This window comes from Corythoichthys intestinalis, chromosome 16, assembly GCF_030265065.1.
Source record: "Corythoichthys intestinalis isolate RoL2023-P3 chromosome 16, ASM3026506v1, whole genome shotgun sequence".
Classification (NCBI taxonomy): domain Eukaryota; kingdom Metazoa; phylum Chordata; class Actinopteri; order Syngnathiformes; family Syngnathidae; genus Corythoichthys; species Corythoichthys intestinalis.
The window spans coordinates 10,020,649-10,040,984 of record NC_080410.1 but is presented as its reverse complement, the minus strand read 5'-3'; the positions used below and the strand labels follow the sequence as shown (position 1 = coordinate 10,040,984).

The following is a 20,336-nucleotide window of genomic DNA, read 5'->3' as shown; positions in this document are numbered from 1 at the left end:
ATGGAAACATCTAGGCTTCTTATTTTTAATCTGCAGCAAAATGTAAGGTTGCCAATTGACCAATTTGTATATTAAAACATTTTTATTTATTTCTTTAGTGTGAGATCTTGGATCTTTTTATGACTTACTATCCTCCATGTGAGCATCTGGTTCCAGAAAGAAGCTCCCTCTTCAAGAGAGAAAAGAACACCACCTGTTGCCCCAAGAAAGAAAATTTCAATGATTTGGACCAATTTGCATTTTATAACAAATACAGTTCCTAGACTACTCATATCAATGCTAGTTTGTTTCTGAACTCTTTCACTGCCATTGACGATGTCCAATCACGTGGCTCTTTTCATCCTACTGCTGTGAATCTAAACAAGTTCATCACTGGTAGACGTCTAATCCATTTCAAATGGATTGCACTATTGCTGTCAACGGCAGCCAATGAGTTAATCGGCACATGCCTTTTCTTAAAACAGTCTACCATGCTTGAACTGGTTGAACTCTTGAACTGGGTGAACTACGACTCTTTTGGTTTTTAACTGGCAGGCACTCAGACATGACTATTGAATTGCCCAACTCTACTTTGTTAAACTTGTTGATATTACCAACTGGTGCTCCAAAAGCAGCCGAGACCCCCGCAGCAGCTCCAGCAGAAACAAAGTCTCTTTTCTCTGTGTCTCTTCTGAAGTATTCAAAGATCTGCAAATACACACTTATTTCATTTAAAACACAAAACATGCATGATATAATGAACACGTACAGGCTTCAAAGCCCACACATACCTTAAAGTCTCTTTTCAAAGAAGTGCTCCTGCCCTGGGAGACTCCTGCAGCTACAACGGCACCGGAGTGGATCATAGGACCTTCCTAAAACATTGTGGTAAAAAAGGCCAGCAGAGAAGATGCATCTATTTCAAATCCTTGAGGTTTTAGGAACATACCCAGTTGCACATAGCGACATTAGATGAAAAAAAAAAACTTTTAACTTGGGTTAAAAATGTGTATGTGACCTTTAGCTGTTCTGCCTGTCACTATACTAGTGATGCAACGATTAATCAATTAACTCGAGTAATTTGATTATAAAAAAGCTTCGAATCAAATTTTGTTGCTTCGACAATTCGTTTAATTAGAGCGGCATTGTAATGGTTTGTTTTGAGAGTGTTTTAATTTAGTTTTATTGATCTGGGTGGATATGCTGCCCTCTTGTGGCAACAGTGTATATGACAACTTATCTAACATGGCTGGAAACAGCCGCTCCCTGGTAAAAGCAACATAAGGTAGGTTTTTATTTGAGCTGATATGTTTGTTTAAGCATCATTTATTTAGTTTAGAAGTATATTTATGTTTTTTGTGGGAATGTGTGTTTGACAATTTGTTATGAGTTAAAATTAGCAGTTTATAGCATTTAAGCTAGCGGACTTTTGCTATGCAAGTTAGCCAATTGTTCTTTTGTTCTACTTAGATCCTCATTTAGTTATTTTTTTCATACCGTTTGAGTTAGCTAAGCTGAGGTATTTTGATTATTTTTCAATGCATTTATTGCTGTTGTGAATTGAAAATGCAATTCGACATCGTTTGAATAAACACTCCGGTATTTTATTTTGTATTCGCATTTATCGCTCTTTTGAAAGTGCATTTTTGGCCAATAAAAAAATTAATATTATGCAAGCCTATACACTTTTTCCTTTGTTTTATGTCTTCTAAAATGTATTCTGAAATTCATTTAATGTTTGTAATCCGATTATTCAATTATTCGAACTAACAAATCGATAACCTAAATAATCGATAGCTGCAGCCCTACACTATACATCACTGGCATAACTCTTTCATCGCAATTGACGATAATAGACGTCCAATCCTGTGGCTCTTTTCATCCTTCTATTGAGAATTTAAATGAGTTTATCACTAGTAGACGTCCAAATCATTTGAACTGAGAGAGTGGCAGGACGTCAATCGCAGACAATGGCAATGAATAAGTTCATAAAAAGTTGACATGCTCACTCAACAGTTCTGTTCGAAATCTGCCCACATTTTTGCAAGTGGATTAAATTTGATCCGTGATTTACCTCAGCCAGAAAACAGTAAAACCTTTGCAGCATATTGTTTTCAGGTCAAGATTGACCCATTTTTCAAGCTGTGAAAAGTACCATTTACTTTTGCACATTCAAACTTGAAAAACAGTCCATTTTTACCCAGGCTAAACTAAACTAAACAATTATTTGCTCATTTCTGACGGGTTATAGATGTTTCTTACCTTTCCAACAGCAAGTCCACCCACTACTGAGCAAATAACACCACACACTTTCACCACCAGAGTCTGACAAAGAACACACAACATATGAAATGCAAAGTGTGCTTGCTTTTTCTTTTGCAATTTGTGATCTTGGGCGCACGTGTGTTTACCTTGAGTCGAACCACTCTCGGAACCTTGACGCCATTCAAGTAGCATTTTATTTGTGGAATACCACTCCCTGCTGCTATAGGCTAAAAAAGGGGATGGAAGGTACAGTAAGGTGAGTGTTATTTCCCATTTCGTTTATAACGTCACTCTTACCTCAAAAAAGGCAACTATGATTGCTCCCATCATAACAAAAGCAGAGTTCAAGACAGCCCAAAGAATGAGCGAGAGAGACAGTCCGCCAACTTCTGTAAACCTCTCTATATCTGTGAAGGTTAATGGTCAAGGAAAGATATACTCGAGTTCATATTCAAAGTTCATCAAAATGCATCTTTGAGGAAGTACCAGGATACTTTCTTTAACAACTTGGTATTTGATTCCAGCCAGCTGCTCCACCACAATGTCAATAAAACAGGCAATGAGACCGGTCAGAAAGCCGATCAGACCGCAGACCACCCAGCGACTGATTTCCAAACAGCGAAAACCCTTAAATGAGAAAGGAAAATAAATTGACACTGTTCAACATGCATGGTGGGAACCTCTGGGTTCCTCACGATACGATACCAATTTTTGATACAAGGCTGACAGTAACGATTATCTCACAATTTAATTGTTTTCAATACATGAATCAGGAAATGAATCTACGTTATTCTATGATAAAATTAACAAACAGAAAAACAAGCCGTTGTTCTGCTATTCGTTCCTACTCGACGAGATGTCTACACAATGCCTAATGCGCACATCGGTTAAAAGCGGTGAGTACCTACTATTTTTGTTTTCATTGAGTCTTTTATTACCTTTTCATTGCCTCAGAATCCATTTTGCATGTGTTTCCCTCTCATACTTGTTGACCACATTTGTCACGGAGCGTATTTAAACCACCCTTATTTGATATTAGTACGTTTAAGTCATCTAAACAGAACAAGCTGAAAGCAAGCTGTAGTAATTTGGGTGTCAAATTCGCTTCTGGTAAGACGTTTCGCCAGTGTAGGAAATTTTGGCAGAACACCGTTTCTAAATGGAAACATGAACAGTATATATTTTTGCACTTTTGTTTGACAATCCAACAAAATGATGCTGATGATGCTGCTCAAGCTGTGTGCAGATGCACCCTTCTGAGCTCCCACGAGCAATTTATCTCAGCCGATAAGCGCTCAGGGCCAGCCTGCGACTCCCACTATGGCCTGGATTACAACTGACGCCTGGATCATTTGCCGAGGCTGTTAGCCCAGGTGATAAAGTATCGCAACAGGCTTAACCAGCGTCGCCACCTGAAAGGGTCGAAGATTTTTTTGAATGACAACATGACTCTCCGAAATGCCGAAATTGCAAGAAAAACACGTCAGCTTAAGAAAGCTGGGGAAATAGCCAGCACCTGGGTCTCTGATTGCAAGATGCAAGACATGAAGATGAAAGTGATAAGGAGCCTCGACCAGCTGACCCCACTCGAAAATTAATGATGACATCTGAAACCACACTTCGATTAAAGTTGGATGAACAGATTGAACAGTGCCATGATGACCCAAATGAATATCACCCTAATCAAGGAACTCATACAAATCAACAACATTGCTTAAGTGCCATGCAATTAATAACTTTTGGGCAGATAATTCATGTGAAAAAAAAAAGGTCATGTAATGTGTTGTATGCAATTTTACCATGTTTGATTGTGTGTCTTTAAAGAGCATATGACACCAGAAAAAAAGTCTTAAATGACATTATTATGTGAATAAGAATCATATTTTGAGACGATTCGACTATATACAACAATTTAGCAAAGCGCAGATGACGAGAAATTAGTCTTTTAATCTGCCGGTTAGCCACGCCTACCATTATAGGGCTTTAGCGTCCCCAGCAGGTGGATGACGTCAGCGGTAGACTGGGCTCATCGGTTTTACTATTCAGCCCATTGAGGGGGAATTGTTCAGAACGAGGAAAACACGACGAAGAGAGCCGCAAAATGTCATTGTTTCAGTCTCTCTACTCCAATATTTTTACAGGATATTCTTTTTATCCAAGTATTTTCCCCCAATAGCTATATAAATGGCTTGAGAAGGACCAGTCAGCCCGTCGAGGGGGAACTATTCACAACGAGGAAAACGCGACGAAGAGAGCAGCAAAATGTCATTGTTTCTGTCTCTTTACTTCCATATTTTTACAGGATATTCTTTTTATCCAAGTATTTTCCCCAATTGCTAAATAAATGGCATGGTCATGACAAATAACAATCTTGTGCTAAATGGAATATGAAATAATAAAAATCCATTTATTCAAGACGACATGGCAAAATTACTCCATAATGGTCAAAACTATCGACTTTACCTTTACTGTCGCACCTCCCGAACGATATTTTATGACACCTAAATCGGACATATGTCATTTCCCTTCCCCGGCTTCGGAGAATGTAAACAAACCAGAAGGAGTGAGAGCTAGCCGACATGCTAACCCGAGCCGAGGGATGTTTCAAAGTCTTCGAAGTGGAAAATCACACGTAACTAGCCTGGATTATTTGACATGACGACCCGGTTGTCGATTGTCTTCGCGGATCGGCAAACCGCCCGGCGGAGAGCAATTTACAGTTCGTTCCCGGGAGGAGGGTGGCTGGAGTTGTTGTGCAGCTAACGTGCTAACAGCTAACTGCTAATGAGCATGAGGAGAGCTTTTTACTTGCCTATCAATGATCAAACGTAAGTAGTCCTTTATTTAAAGGAAGTTTGTAGTGTTTACTTTGTAATCACTGTATTCGTATTTGACATAATACAAAACAAGATGTTTACTCACTTCCTCGTAAGTCCAATGGTCCCACAGTAAATATCCACGGTGAATGGGAACCTTTTGAAACTCCAAAAAGGCGCATACACCTCTCCCGCACACAGAATGATTTTTCTGCAGCCGTTTGGCTGGCGTGATGCGAAAAATAAACGTATTAATCCGCAAAATCAGCTGAATCCTTCGTCCTCATACACAACAGTACACTGTATAGTGAAGAGGACGTCTTCTACCGTACACGTCACAGCGCCCTCCTCCTCAATGCAAGACCGAAGCCGGAAGTCACTCATTTTCATGGCGCGGGATTCAAAAAACTAAATAAATATAGCGATCGCTTCCACACACATCCAAGCGGTCCATATCATTCAGGGGCATAAAATACCGCGTGTATTATGAAATAAACATGCTTTTTCGTGTCACAGGCACTTTAAGCTGTTTGGGGGACGGGAAAATGATAAGCATATGCTTCTCCCGTCTGCCCCTTGTCTTTCTTCGGTTCTCTCTTCCTTCGGGTTATCATACCAAATTTTGTAATTGTCAAGGATACTGATGATGATGACAATAAATATTTCATTCATTTCATTCAAAATGATCTTCCTGAAAGACAGAATACTTCAATGCAACATTTCTGTAAATAAGTACAGCAACAGTATAATACCACAGCATTGTTGTACTCAAATGAGTGTCTTAACTCATTGCTGCCATTAACGATAGATGTTCAATTCATTCAAACTGGGATGAATTGCTGTGAAGGCTCATGTTTTAGTATCACGACGGCGCTAGATGTCCAATCCATTTGTTCATTGACCCCTTCCTGACGTCTAGTGCCATCAATGGCACCAATGAGTTAAAAACCCTTTTTAAAAAAAAAAAAAAAAAAAAAAAAAAGGTGAGAAGGGTGTGGAGGAATTATGTTCCGGAACACTGTACAACTAGGGCTATCCCAAACGACAAATTTTCTCGCGATTAGTCAGCCGACTATTTTTACGATTAGTCGACTAATCTAATCGCCCCCCCCCCTCTTTCTTTCTTTTTTTTTTTTACTAATTTAGCAATGAAATTTTGATGATGTTTATTCATTCACTAAAACATTTTTGAACACTTAATTCTTTATTAAAGTAGAAATAAACACATACATGACAACAATAAAGTCCAAATAAACAATGAGGTCAAATGCTCATAGCATGAACTAGTGCAAAATAATGGAATGTAAACAGATTCAGAACACTGACTTCGCCATTCCAACATGATTCTAAACAATTCTTAAAAAAAATATTTAACAATATTATAGTATACTACGGTATATAATAGTTAAACCGCTATCAGGAAGCTTTACACACCCCAAAAAATGCTTTTTTTGTCATTGCATGTGGTGTCAGTAATCAATTTTTTTCTTCATTTTTTTCGTTTGCAAATGCTGTTAAGCAGCGATTTTGATGTTTGAAGTGTCACCATTTAACCGCAAGTTTGCGTTTTGGGGAAGATTGTTTTATAGCAGGCTAAAGTATGTTGTCCTTTTTCCCCATTAGCCTCAATGTAGCAATGCTAACGTTTACAGTGTTCAATATAGATGTGTTTCCTTATTTTGTATGTCTGAGCTTTAATTCTACGGCGTGTTAATGACCATTAAACATCTGTTAAAAGAACTGGAGTCTCATATGCCATCAACCTGCATGAGTACACGCACGCACAAATGTATGCATGCACCCACGCACGCGGCGATAAAACGCTGCCATGAAAATTACCGCCCTCATTTTTATTTAGCGTGTGATATATGGACTCATTGCATATCGCGACAGGCTTAGCAACTTCAATAAAACATGTCGTTAGTTAGTTAGATGGACAATCTGCCAGCTCCTGTAGTCTTCCAAAATTACAACTGGGTGACAGCGCTTTAAGAGTTCATTCACGGCCGACGTGCAGCCAAGCTTGGCATTGAAGAGACAGGACCCAACATAGTATCCTCCTCTGTTTCGTTGAAATAAGTCAATGGTTTGACCACTCTGGTGCGCTTTTTTTGGCTTTGTGCTGCTTTCCCCACCAGCATACCAAGTGTCCGACATTAAAAAAAATCTACCGAACCACACCGCCACCGTAAATATTTTCTCCTTGGATCTACACAATTCACGTAGGTCACACTTTTTGATTTCAAAACAGCAAATTTCCCCCAAACGTAAGAGATATTCATGCCTGTTTATTAAAAAGTGATATCTTTTTAAAACGACATATCGATTCTTGGTGTGAGCATTTCGATTACCCACTGAGATACAATATAACAAGATATATCACGCATACAGTGCCTTGCAAAAGTATTCGGCCCCCTTGAATCTTGCAACCTTTCGCCACATTTCAGGCTTCAAACAAAGATATGAAATTTAATTTTTTTGTCAAGAATCAACAACAAGTGGGACACAATCGTGAAGTGGAACAACATTTATTGGATAACTTAAACTTTTTTAACAAATATAAAACTGAAAAGTGGGGCGTGCAATATTATTCGGCCCCTTTACTTTCAGTGCAGCAAACTCACTCCAGAAGTTCAGTGAGGATCTCTGAATGATCCAATGTTGTCCTAAATAACCAATGATGATAAATAGAATCCACCTGTGTGTAATCAAGTCTCCGTATAAATGCACCTGCTCTGTGATAGTCTCAGGGTTCTGTTTAAAGTGCAGAGAGCATTATGAAAACCAAGGAACACACCAGGCAGGTCTGAGATACTGTTGTGGAGAAGTTTAAAGCCGGATTTGGATACAAAAAGATTTCCCAAGCTTTAAACATCTCAAGGAGCACTGTGCAAGCCATCATATTGAAATGGAAGGAGCATCAGTCCACTGCAAATCTACCAAGACCCGGCCGTCCTTCCAAACTTTCTTCTCAAACAAGGAGAAAACTGATCAGAGATGCAGCCAAGAGGCCCATGATCACTCTGGATGAACTGCAGAGATCTACAGCTCAGGTGGGAGAGTCTGTCCATAGGACAAAAATCAGTCGTACACTGCACAAATCTGGCCTTTATGGAAGAGTGGCAAGAAGAAAGCCATTTCTCAAAGATATCCACAAAAAGTCTCGTTTAAAGTTTGCCACAAGCCACCTGGGAGACACACCAAACATGTGGAAGAAGGTGCTCTGGTCAGATGAAACCAAAATTGAACTTTTTGGCCACAATGCAAAACGATATGTTTGGCGTAAAAGCAACACAGCTCATCACCCTGAACACACCATCCCCACTGTCAAACATGGTGGTAGCAGCATCATGGTTTGGGCCTGCTTTTCTTCAGCAGGGACAGGGAAGATGGTTAAAATTGACGGGAAGATGGATGCAGCCAAATACAGGAACATTCTGGAAGAAAACCTGTTGGTATCTGCACAAGACCTGAGACTGGGATGGAGATTTATCTTCCAACAGGACAATGATCCAAAACATAAAGCCAAATCTACAATGGAATGGTTCAAAAATAAACATATCCAACAGGACAATGATCCAAAACATAAAGCCAAATCTACAATGGAATGGTTCAAAAATAAACATATCCAGGTGTTAGAATGGCCAAGTCAAAGTCCAGACCTGAATGCAATCGAGAATCTGTGGAAAGAGCTGAAGACTGCTGTTCACAAACACTCTCCATCCAACCTCACTGAGCTCGAGCTGTTTTGCAAGGAAGAATGGGCAAGAATGTCAGTCTCTCGATGTGCAAAACTGATAGAAACATACCCCAAGCGACTTGCAGCTGTAATTGGAGCAAAAGGTGGCGCTACAAAGTATTAACGCAAGGGGGCCGAATAATATTGCACGCCCCACTTTTCAGTTTTTTATTTGTTAAAAAAGTTTAAATTATCCAATAAATTTTGTTCCACTTCACGATTGTGTCCCACTTGTTGTTGATTCTTGACAAAAAATTAAAATTTTATATCTTTATGTTTGAAGCCTGAAATGTGGCGAAAGGTTGCAAGGTTCAAGGGGGCCGAATACTTTTGCAAGGCACTGTATACAGGACTGTCTCAGGAAATTAGAATATTGTGATAAAGTTCTTTACTCTCTGTAATGCACTTAAAAAAACAAAAATGTCATACATTCTGGATTCATTACACATCAACTGAACTATTTCAAGCCTTTTATTATTTGAATATTGCTGATTTTGGCTTACAGCTTAAGAAACCTCAAAAATCCTATATCAAAAAATTAGAATACTTCCTCAGACCAAGTAAAAAAACTAATTTTATAACAGCAAAACTAAATCAAACATTTGAAAATGTCCATTGATGCACTCAGTACTTGGTTGGGAATCCTTTTGCACGGATTACTGCATCAATCCGGCGTGGCATAGAGGCAATCAGCCTGTGGCATTGCTGAGGTGTTATTGATGCCCAGGATGCTTCGATAGCGGCCTTCAGCTCATTTGCATTTGTAGGTCTGGTGTCTTTCATCTTCTTCTTAACTATACCCCACAAATTCTCGATGGGGTTCAGGTCAGGGGAATTAGCAGGCCAATCAAGGACAGTGATGCCATGGTCAGTGCACCAGTTACTGGTGGTTTTGGCACTGTGGGCAGGTGCCAGATCATGCTGGAAAATGAAATCCTCATCTCCATAGAGCTTTTCAGCAGATGGAAGCATGTAGTGCTCTAAAATCTCTTGGTACACAGTTGCATTTACTCTGGACTTGATGAAACACAGTGGACCAACACCAGCAGCTGACATGGCTCCCCAAACCATTGCTGACTGTGGGAACTTCACACTGGATTTCAAGCAACTTGGATTTTGCTCCTCTCCAGCCTTTCTCCAGACTCTGGCGCCTTGACTTCCAAATGAAATGCAAAACTTGCTTTCGTCTGAAGAGAGGACTTTGGACCACTCTGCAACTGTCCAGTGCTTCTTCTCCATAGCCCAAGTCAGACGCTTCTTCCGTTGTCTTGAGTTCAGAAGTGGCTTGACCATGGGAATACGGCTATTGTAGCCCATTTCCCGGACACGTCTGTGAACTGTGGCTTTTGATACCTGGACTCCAGCTTCAGCCCACTGTCTTTGAAGCGCCCCCAAATTCTGGAAGCGGCTCTTCTTCACAATTTTGTTAAGGCTGCGGTCATCTCTCTTGGTTGTGCAGCGTTTCCGGCCACATTTTTCCCTTCCAACAGACTTTTTGTGGATATGCTTTGAAACTGCACTCTGTGAACAGCCTGCTCTTTGAGAAATTTCTTTTTGTGTCTTACCCTCCTGATGGAGGGTATCAATGATGGTCCTCTGGACAGCAGTCAGATCAGCAGTCTTCCCCATACTTGTGATTTAGTTTACTGAACCAAGCTGAGTGTTTTTAAGGCTCAGGAAACCCTCGCAGGTGTTTCGAGTTAATTAGATGATTCAGGTGATTAGTTGAATAGCCTACTTGTATACTTTTTCATGATATTCTAATATTTTGAGATAGGATTTTTGAGTTTTCTTAAGCTGTAAGCCAAATTCAGCAATATTAAAATAATAAAAGGCTTGAAATAGTTCAGTTGATGAGTAATGAATCCAGAATGTATGACATTTTTGTTTTTTTAATTGCATTACAGAAAGTAAAGAACTTTATCACAATATTCTAATTATCTGAGACAGTCCTGTATATTTATTAGAGGTCAACCAATATATTGGCCGGCCGATATATCGTGTCGATATATGGAGTTTTTTTCCAACATTGGCCGATTAACAACAACAAAAAAAAAAGCCAATTAAAAGGATTTTGATCAGGCATCTGTGTGGGTAACTGTGGCCGCCGCTGACCGACGGGAGGACCCCCAGGAGGATACTGCAGCAGCTTGAAGGCAGGTAGGTACAGGAAGTTTCAGGCTTGCCTATTTTGTAAATATTGTAAGATTTTTTTTTAATTTTGCATGAGAGGAATGGGAATGTTCACCTTTTCAGGTGTTTGCTGAGAAATCCTTACACTCCAAATGAGCGCCTTGCAAGGTGGAAAAGCGCTATATAAGTATAACACCATTTACAAATATAACTCGTAGCTAGGGTTGCCACCTTTCAGAAATAGAAATAAGGGACGCGAGGCATCGGTTTGTATGGAGAATGGGATGGGTGACGTTAAGATCTTGAGCACATCACCCACTGCCTTTGGACCCAGGACTTGTTTCAACAGTGCCTCTTGCTTGTTCTCCCTAAAGTCATTTTCTTCACCATTTCGAAATCACATAAAAATCTTCTGATTGAGCCTGTGTCCACAGTCAGCACTACTGTAGCTCTGGCTGGCTAAGTTTTACTGTGTGGTATACCTGTGTCACCTCAGCTGCAGTAATTTGGAGGGTAGGAGTGGGATGATGTCAAATTCACTATTAATCAATCAATAGATAGCATATATTTGCTGTAGGACTATTTATGCAATGTTTATTTGCTGTTAATGTATTAGGAATAATTCCAAATGAGTAGCATTAGTTAGCGTAACAAAATAACATGTTCTTTATGGGTACATAAATTCATTCCATATTGATTGATAATAAATGCATGTTTCAAAAAAAAAAAAAAAAAAAAAAATCAACATTCCTAAAAATAATCAACCATAGTAGCAACTGAAATAGCCTAGCTATGCTCCTATCAATGCAAGATGTATGAAGGTAAATATAAATATAGCCTATATGTTATCCATATACAAGAACATAATAACATACCAAATCAAGCTCAGGGGATGTTTCAGGTACAAAGAATTGTGACGAAGGCTCTTCTGGGATCTTACATTCCGTTTGTGGAGGTCCCCTGCAGCATGCTGTTTTACACTTCCGTAAGACACTGCAAAAACTTTCCTGCCTGCCTTGCAGTTCGCGTTATACAGGGTGACCCAAAAAAAAGTTTACACTGCCATAATAAAACTTAAATGCCATGTTTATTCAGCTTAGAATTAGAATTTAATCACAAATTATACATTATTGTAAAGAACATGTACAGTACACTATATTTTTCAATGTGTCCTCCCTTAAGTGTCACAACAGCCTCCAGGCGCCTGCGGAACGCTTGACAGGTCTTCTTTATGTAGGATGCTGTCATCTTTTCCCAAGATCTAACAATGGACCTCTCCAAGGCTGCCACAGAAGTTTGTGGCTTCTTACAGGCACTGTTCTCCACAGTTGCCCATATGCTATAATCCAGGGGATTGAGATCTGGACTCTGGGGTGGCCACATATCACCTTGTCAATCAACTTTTTGGTCCGCACAGATCGGGTTTTCCAGATCCAGGTTTTCGTGAGGCTGTTCCAGTATCTTTCAGCTTCTTTTTAACTTTGTAGACTGCACATCTGGATATTCTCAGATTTGCTACAATCTCAGTAGGTGTCAGACCGGCACGCAGCAATTCAGGTACAGCTAAAGTTTTCTTCATTTTCAGCAGAAGCACAGGAATTGTAGAGACAAGAGATTACCAGCTGCATTGAGTGACCTTAATGAATCACTTAAGCATGACAACCTATTTAGATATGTTTCAATGGCTTTTAAACAAGCAGTCAACTGAGTGTAAACTTTTTTTTGGGTCACCCTGTAATCATCATCAGTGACTCTATCGAGCCACTCAAGTCTATTTTTTGGAGACGTTTCCCCTTTTGAGGATGACATGGGGTGTCCTGAACTTCTGATGTTGAAGAGAAATGTTAGTTTTGAAAACGCACGGGGTGGTGCACTGAGCAGAGCGAGCGAGGTAACTCTGCAACGAACCCGGAAGTGGAGCGCAGTGCAGGGCAGACAGCAGCGGCCAGGCAGATAACCATCTTGCTGTGTTTAATATCTCCTGCCCTTTTTGTTCATTATTGTTGGCTCAGTGGTCACTCATGAGCGCAGGTGTGTGTTTGTGTGTGACAGACGTGCATGGGCTGGGTGCACCGCCACCCGCCACGCAGGAGCCGCGGGTCGTGCGGGGTCGAACTATGGGACAATTGTGAAATACGGAATAAACTGCGTTCCGTATTGGTTCAATAGAGAACGCAACTTTTAATTCCCAATTACGGAACGATTCCGTATTTCAAGGGACGGGTGGCAAGCCTACTCGTAGCCTTAGCATAGCATTCGCGTTAGCATTAGCTTTAGCATAACGAGCACCCTCTTAAACTCTCAATAATGTATTGTTTTGGCTCAGTGTGTATAATCATAAAAAGAAGTGCTGCGTTCGTTGGTTTGGTAGTATTAGAAGAAAAAACCCTCATTGTAGATTTGAAGCTGTTGAAGCAATAAAAAAAAAAAAAAAAAGGAAATTGGCCTCAAATATTGGTTTTTCAAAATTGGCTTTGGATATCGGCCGAAATAATTTTTAGATATCGGCATTTGAAAATCCCCTATCAGTCGACCTCTAATATTTATTGTCACACCACTATTATATACATCATTATAAATAAGGAGACCCACATTCAAGATCGGTATTTAAAAATAAAGTAAAGGTAGTCCCCGGGTTCCGACGTACCAGACTTACGTGATACTTTACGACGCGTGTCTCGTCAGCTGTTTTTTCTCCCGTCTTTTTTTTTTCTTTTTAAGTTACGTAACAGTGTTCGCCACCTTTCATTGATGGTAAGTACAGTATATTATTTGTTATTTATTAGGTCTAATTAATCTAAATGGTTGATCTCTATAGTAATTGCTATGTATAGCTGGAATTTCATGATACTACGGTGAATGTGCGGTCCGCTTTCCTTTGTTGCACTCGGACTTGTTGCTGTCACGTTGGGAAGCAGGTTTGAACGCCAGGTAACCTTTCAAGAAGGCAGAGAAAGGGTAAACGATTCAGGCTTGGCGATGCCTCCCTTTAGCTCGCTATTCGCCCGCTAGCTTATTGAGCAGCGTTAGTTTTCACCGCTGGACCGGTGCGACTAATAGCTGCCATTTTCCTTGTTGAATTGCCCAAGATTTGGACCTTATTTACTTCGTTATTATTGGGCAGCCATCGAGGTATGATTTTGTAAGCATATTTGTCTCTATTGATTTACTTTATAGCATCATTATATGCTCTTCGTCATTATTGTATTTTATTTTCTAACAGTGTGTTCTTAGTTTGACGGTGACAAATTAATAAATGTCAGTTGTAAGAATTATGATGTGATCGGTGTTACCAGAGGGAAGTACTATCTATATATTTTTTTTTTTACTTCATTTATTAATCTGACGTATAATACATGTTTTTGGATAGTTAGATATTTAGGGTTACTTCATGGGTTAATTCAGACTTACGCGGAAATTCGGGTTACGTCGCCAGCATAGGAACAGAACCTGTTCGTAACCCGGGGATTACCTGTATCAAGTTTAGCAGCTATCACCGGTATATTGGAATATATTTATTGGTGCATGTGTGCCCAATTAAGTGACTCAAGGGGGTTTCCAACCAACTCACCAGGTAACTCATACGCCTCTCCTCTTCCAGAAACAGCTGGTTCTCGATGTTATCGTAGTCAAGACTCTAAACAAAGAAATGCAAATCAACTTTTCAATGACAATAGTTAATTCATAAAAATAGCCACGTGTGATTTCCCTATTATAAACATCACAGGCAAAAACATTGATAAACCTCAATATTTGGTTAAAAGTAAATTTTGCAAACATCATGATGACCGCTACAGAAATTCTTCAACAATCCTCTACCTCGTATTTGAGTGACAGCAGCTTCTCATTATGGGGGATTTCTTTGGGACGTCCCCGATGAGTCTCCTGCAAGGGAAAGGGTAGGGACAATTACATTGACGTGATGGCCAACTCCAAACCCTCTTATTATTGGTGTAATCACTAGGGAAGGCTTTGATAGGGAGTCACATACAAGTCAGTGCCTTGCTCAATCGCAAATGTTGGTGAATTTTAATTTATTATTAACTCATTCACTCCCAGCCATTTTCACCAGTGCAAGGCCCTTCGCTCCCGGCCGTTTTTTCTGGATTTTGACTAATTTTGCAAGGCCCACAGAAATTTCTGTTCTATTGCTATATAAACTTGGAACCCACCAAAAGAAAGATTAGACTCTCTTCTTTCAGCAGAAAAAAACAGGAAGTTCGTATCTGTTTCCATTCTTTAGAAATCAGCATTAGAAAATAGCTTAGTTTGAGCAATTTTCCAATTTCTGATGAAAAAACGGAGAAAATGAGCTTTTTGTAAACGCATACATTTCAAACATAACTTTGACTTTAACAAAGCTATTTTTTGCATTAGTTACATTCCAAACATCTGAATAATGTTTTCCTTTTACAAATACCATGAACAACCTGACAAATAGAGCTTTAGATAGCAAAGTAACAATTTATTCACACAAGACGGTTTGTCGCCGAGATGACGCCGTTGTCGCCATGTCAGCTGTGTAAACTTTTCCCTCATCATTGTCTGTCTCACAAAAATGGATTATTTTTGCATTTCTGCGGGGTCTGCTTGGCGAGCCGCTCCACGGGAGGGGTTCTCTCGTTTTGCACGGTCGTCCAGCACCTGGTGTCCCAGGCGTCCTATCGTTGTTTTGTTCGGTCGGAGCGCCACCTCGCTTCATGCCGCCAGCGCTCTGACCATGCTGCCCGGCCGTTCACTGCTGTTGAATCGGGTTGCCTCATCTTACAAAATGCGCTACTGCCCTCCAGTGGCCAGTTTTATTGCTTTAAAATGGGTTTGGAGCGTTGTTCATTGTTTCTCATATACAGCGGAAGCTACATATGCTTCTTATTAAAAAAAAAAAAAAAAAAAACGCAAAAGACGTATAAATACGTTTTTGGGACAGTGGAGAATTTATAAATAGAACGTATTTATACGTTTCTGGGAGCAAATGAGTTAACTAGAGGTGCACGATAATTATCGGTCCGATAATAGGAATTATGACGTCATCCCAATAAATCTGATAACATAATATATTATCGGCCCTATTAATAATATTTTTGGCACGGTGTCGGATTGGTATTTGTATTTGTTTCCTCTCCTGTTTTTCCAGTATGCAAAGTTTTGTTACTGTCTTTGTTTGGTTCATTATAATAATGTTCATGTCATCATGAAAATTGTGGTTCAGTCAAAGGCAAATCCAAGCTGAATGAACTACTAGTATTTTTGACCTACAGGTCTTCAAAAACTCAGGTGAATATACATTGAAAAATTATAAATATATTATCGGTTATCGTATCGGTATCGGCCTTGAGGAGCAGGAAGTTATTGATAACGGTATCGGTTTCAAAAAATGGATATCGTGCACCCCTATTATTAAACTTTCATATCAATCCTATGTAAGCGGATATAATTTGTAATATTAAAACAGAGTTACCTTAAGGAAATCAAAATATAGGGTGAAGACGAGGGATGTCCCTGATACAATCACATGATTGGAAATTGGAATCGGGTGAAAAAGATCCAAGTTTTTAAAATTTATTTATTAATTTGTATTTTCAAGTATTAACTCATTTACTGCCATTGACGGCGATAGACATCCAATTTTCACCAGGAAGTGAACGAAAGTGAAACATCATCATTCAATGCCAAACTTCCCAGTTGAAATGGATTTTTTTTTAATCTAGATTTTATGTCATTGGCAGGGAATGATTTAAAGACTACAAGCAACAAATTAATCCAGATGTATAAGGATATTGCAAATACTAGTATATAGAGAGATGTATACATTGCTAGCCAAAAGTATTGGCATCCATGCAATTCTAATAATAATAATAATAATAATAATAATAATACATTTGATTTAATTCTGTCAGAAAATGCTCAATTTCTCCCAGAAAATGATTGCAATTACAAATGCTTTGGTAGTAATATCTTAATTTATTTTGCTTGCAATGAAAAAACACAAAAGAGAATGGGGGGGAAAAAATAAATCATTATCATATTACACAAAACTCCAAAAATGGGCCGGACAAATGTATTGGCAGCCTTTGAAAAATCATGTGATGCTTCTCTAATTTGTGTAATTAAAAGCACCTGTTACTTACCTGTGGCACATAACAGGTGGTGGCAATAACTAAATCACACTTGCAGCCAGTTAAAATGGATTAGAGTTGACTCAATCTCTGTCCTGTGTCCTTGTGTGTACCACATTGGGCATGGAGAAAAGAAAGAAGACCTAAGAACTGTCTGAGGACTTGAGAAGCAAAATTGTGAGGAAGCATGGGCAATCTCAAGGCTACAAGTCCATCTCCAAAGACCTGAATGTTCCTGTGTCTACCGTGCGCAGTGTCATCAATAAGTGTAAAGCCCATGGCACTGTGGCTAACCTCCCTAGAGGTGGACTAAAAAGAAAAATTGACGAAAGATTTCAACGAAAGATTGTGCGGATGGTGGATAAAGAACCTCGACTAACATCCAAACAAGTTCAAGGTTCCCTGATGTTTTGGGGTTGCTTTGCTGCCTCTGGCACTGGACTGCTTGACCGTGTGCATGGCATTATGAAGTCTGAAGACTACCAACAAAATTTGCAGCATAATTTAGGGCCCAGTGTGACAAAGCTGGGTCTCCCTCAGAGGTCATGGGCAGGACAATGACCCTAAACGCACTTCAAAAAGCACTAGAAAAGGGTTTGAGAAAAAGCACTGGAGACTTCTAAAGTGGCCAGCAATGAGTCCAGACCTGAATCCCATAGAACACCTGTGGAGAAATCTGAAAATGGCAGTTTGGAGAAGGCCCCCTTCAAATCTCAGACCTGGAGCAGTTGGCCAAAGAAGAATAGTCTAAAATTCCAGCAGAGCATTGTAAGAAACTCATTGATGGTTATGGTTATGGTTAGGTTGTGCTAGTTTTAGGCTGAGGGTGCCAATACTTTTGTCCGGCCCATTTTTGGAGTTTTGTGTAAAATGATAATGATTTTTTTTTCATTCTCTTTTGTGTTTTTTCATTGCAAGCAAAATAAATGAAGATATTACTACCAAAGCAATTAATTGCAATCATTTTCTGGGAGAAATTGAGCATAATCTGACAGAATTGCGGGGTTAAAAGTCAAAACAATTACAACCAAGATAGCTCAATTTATCACACTTAATGGCTAACTTTATTTATTAAAGAAGTTCATGTAAAAATAAATCCGTCTCGGTATCGGCAAATCCTCAAAATCGGGTGACTCTGACACATGCAAAAATATGTGCTTGGAACATCCCTAGTATAGACAGTAGTAGTAGAACTCCATTCAGAAAAACAACAGTAAGTAACTCAAGTATCACATGAATCTATTATCTTCAATCTCTGAGGGAAACACTGATGTACGACTGAAACAAGTGACGGATGATTTTGAGCCTCGGGACTATCATGTGACTCTCAGATGGAATTTAATTATTCTATTAGGCTCCTCTATCACTGTATTTAAAATTAATTAAGTGGTAGTTTGAGAAACATCAAAGCAAAATTTAAGGCTACTTTGATCAAAGTTTAGGCATTTTACACACATATGAGGCCCATATTAAAAATATTTTACGGTAATATTATGTTCAGCTAATCAATATTCCATGCAACGAGCAACATTTGATGGGAAATTTCCGTAGCCCATTTGTCTATAATGAAATTGTGCAGAGGATCATTTTCAGACATAATTAGGACTTTATTATTTATATAATATTTTGAGTGTAATATCATAATTGCCTAACCCATATTTTAATAATTTCATTAACATTTGGCATAAATGTTAGTTCAGCAAAAATATGACTAAAGCAATTATGCTCTTAGGCTAACAATATGTAACATTTAGTGTTTTTTTTAAATGTTTAGTTACTTACGGGAGTTAAAAAAGTGACTTTGCACCTTTTGCCTACCATACCACATTGGCAAACACAGTACATTCTGGGACATAGAGAACAGATTGGTGCCGCAAGTTTGCAATCCTCGAACAGATTTGATTGTTTTAAACCCATCATTAAAATAGACACTTAACATTGTGTGTGACTAAAAGCTAGTGAGACAGTTTTAAAAAGTGACATTTTACCTCATCGGACGTAACCTCCTCTTCCAAATCCACATTGCTGAGTCTTCCGATTTGAAATACAGTGCCTCCTCCAGGTGGCTACAAAAAACAGACATGATCAGAAACAAACGATACAGTGGTTTGAAAAAGTATCTGTACATTTTGGAATTTCTCACATTATTGCATAAAATCACCATCAGATGTGATCTGATCTTAGTCAAAATCACACAGATTAAAAAAAAAATGTCTGCTTTAACTAAAACCAACCAAACATGTATAGGTTTTCATATTTTAATGAGGACAGTATGCAAACAATGACAAAAGGGGGGAAAAAATAAGAGAACCATCACATTTCATATTTTGTGCCCCCCCCTTTGGCAGCAATAACTTCAACCAGACGCTTCCTGTAGCTGCAGATCAGTCTGGCACATCAATCAGGACATATCTTGGCCCAGACTTCTCTACAAAACAGCTGTAGTTCAGTCGGATGTTTGGGATGTCTGGCATGAATCGCTGTCTTTAGGTCATGCCAAAGCATCTCAATGGAGTTCAAGTCTGGACTTGGATTTGGACACTCAAGAAGGTGTATTTTGTTCCTCTGAAACCATTTTGAAGTTTATTTACTTCTTGTTGTCCAGGCCCTGAGGAAGCAAAACAGCCCCAAATCATGATGCTCCCTCCACCAGGCTTTACGGTGGGGATTAGGTGTTGATGTTGGTGAGCTGTTCCATTTTTCCTCCACACATGACGTTGTGTGTTACTCCCAAACAATTCAACTTTGGTTTCATCAGTCCACAAAATATTTTGCCAAAACTTCGTGGAGTGTCCAAGTGCCTTTTTTGCGAACATTAAACGACCAACAATGTTTTGTTTTTAGACAGCAGTGGCTTCCTCTGTGGACTGCTCCCATGAACATCAGTCTTGGCCATAGATTTAAATATAGTTGATGTGTGCACAGAGATATTGGACTGTGCCAGTGATTTCTGTAAGTCTTTAGCAGACACTAAATGGTTCTTTTTTTACCTCTCTGAGTACTCTGCGCTGAACTGTTGGCGTCATCTTTGGTGGACGGCCACTCCTTGGGAGAGAAGTTAACATTGCCAAACTCTCTCCATTTGTAGACAACTTCTCTGACTGTCGATTGATGGACGTCCAGACTTTTACAGATGGCTTTGTATCCTTTCCCAGCTTTATACAAATCAACAATCCTTGATCGCAGGTCTTTTGACCGAGCCATGATGCACATCAGACAATGCATCAAGACAATTCGTTTCTTACCAGGTGTGTGTTTTATAGTGGACAGGGCAGCTTTAAACCACTC

At 39.3% G+C, this 20,336-nt stretch overlaps 1 protein-coding gene across 1 annotated transcript in view; it reads right to left on the bottom strand.

Annotated features, from left to right (window-relative positions):
• Positions 1–20,336, bottom strand: part of clcn7 (chloride channel 7) — a 46,719-nt gene that overhangs the window by 20,585 nt on the left and 5,798 nt on the right. Inside the window, exons 2-11 of the mRNA XM_057861397.1 lie at positions 19,037–19,114; positions 14,752–14,817; positions 14,504–14,569; positions 2,739–2,871; positions 2,542–2,651; positions 2,391–2,471; positions 2,242–2,304; positions 771–854; positions 594–687; positions 129–193 (exon numbers count right to left, since the gene is read on the bottom strand). Of these exons, the coding sequence (XP_057717380.1) occupies positions 129–193; positions 594–687; positions 771–854; positions 2,242–2,304; positions 2,391–2,471; positions 2,542–2,651; positions 2,739–2,871; positions 14,504–14,569; positions 14,752–14,817; positions 19,037–19,114 (840 nt within the window). The remainder of the gene's footprint in view (positions 1–128; positions 194–593; positions 688–770; positions 855–2,241; positions 2,305–2,390; positions 2,472–2,541; positions 2,652–2,738; positions 2,872–14,503; positions 14,570–14,751; positions 14,818–19,036; positions 19,115–20,336) is intronic.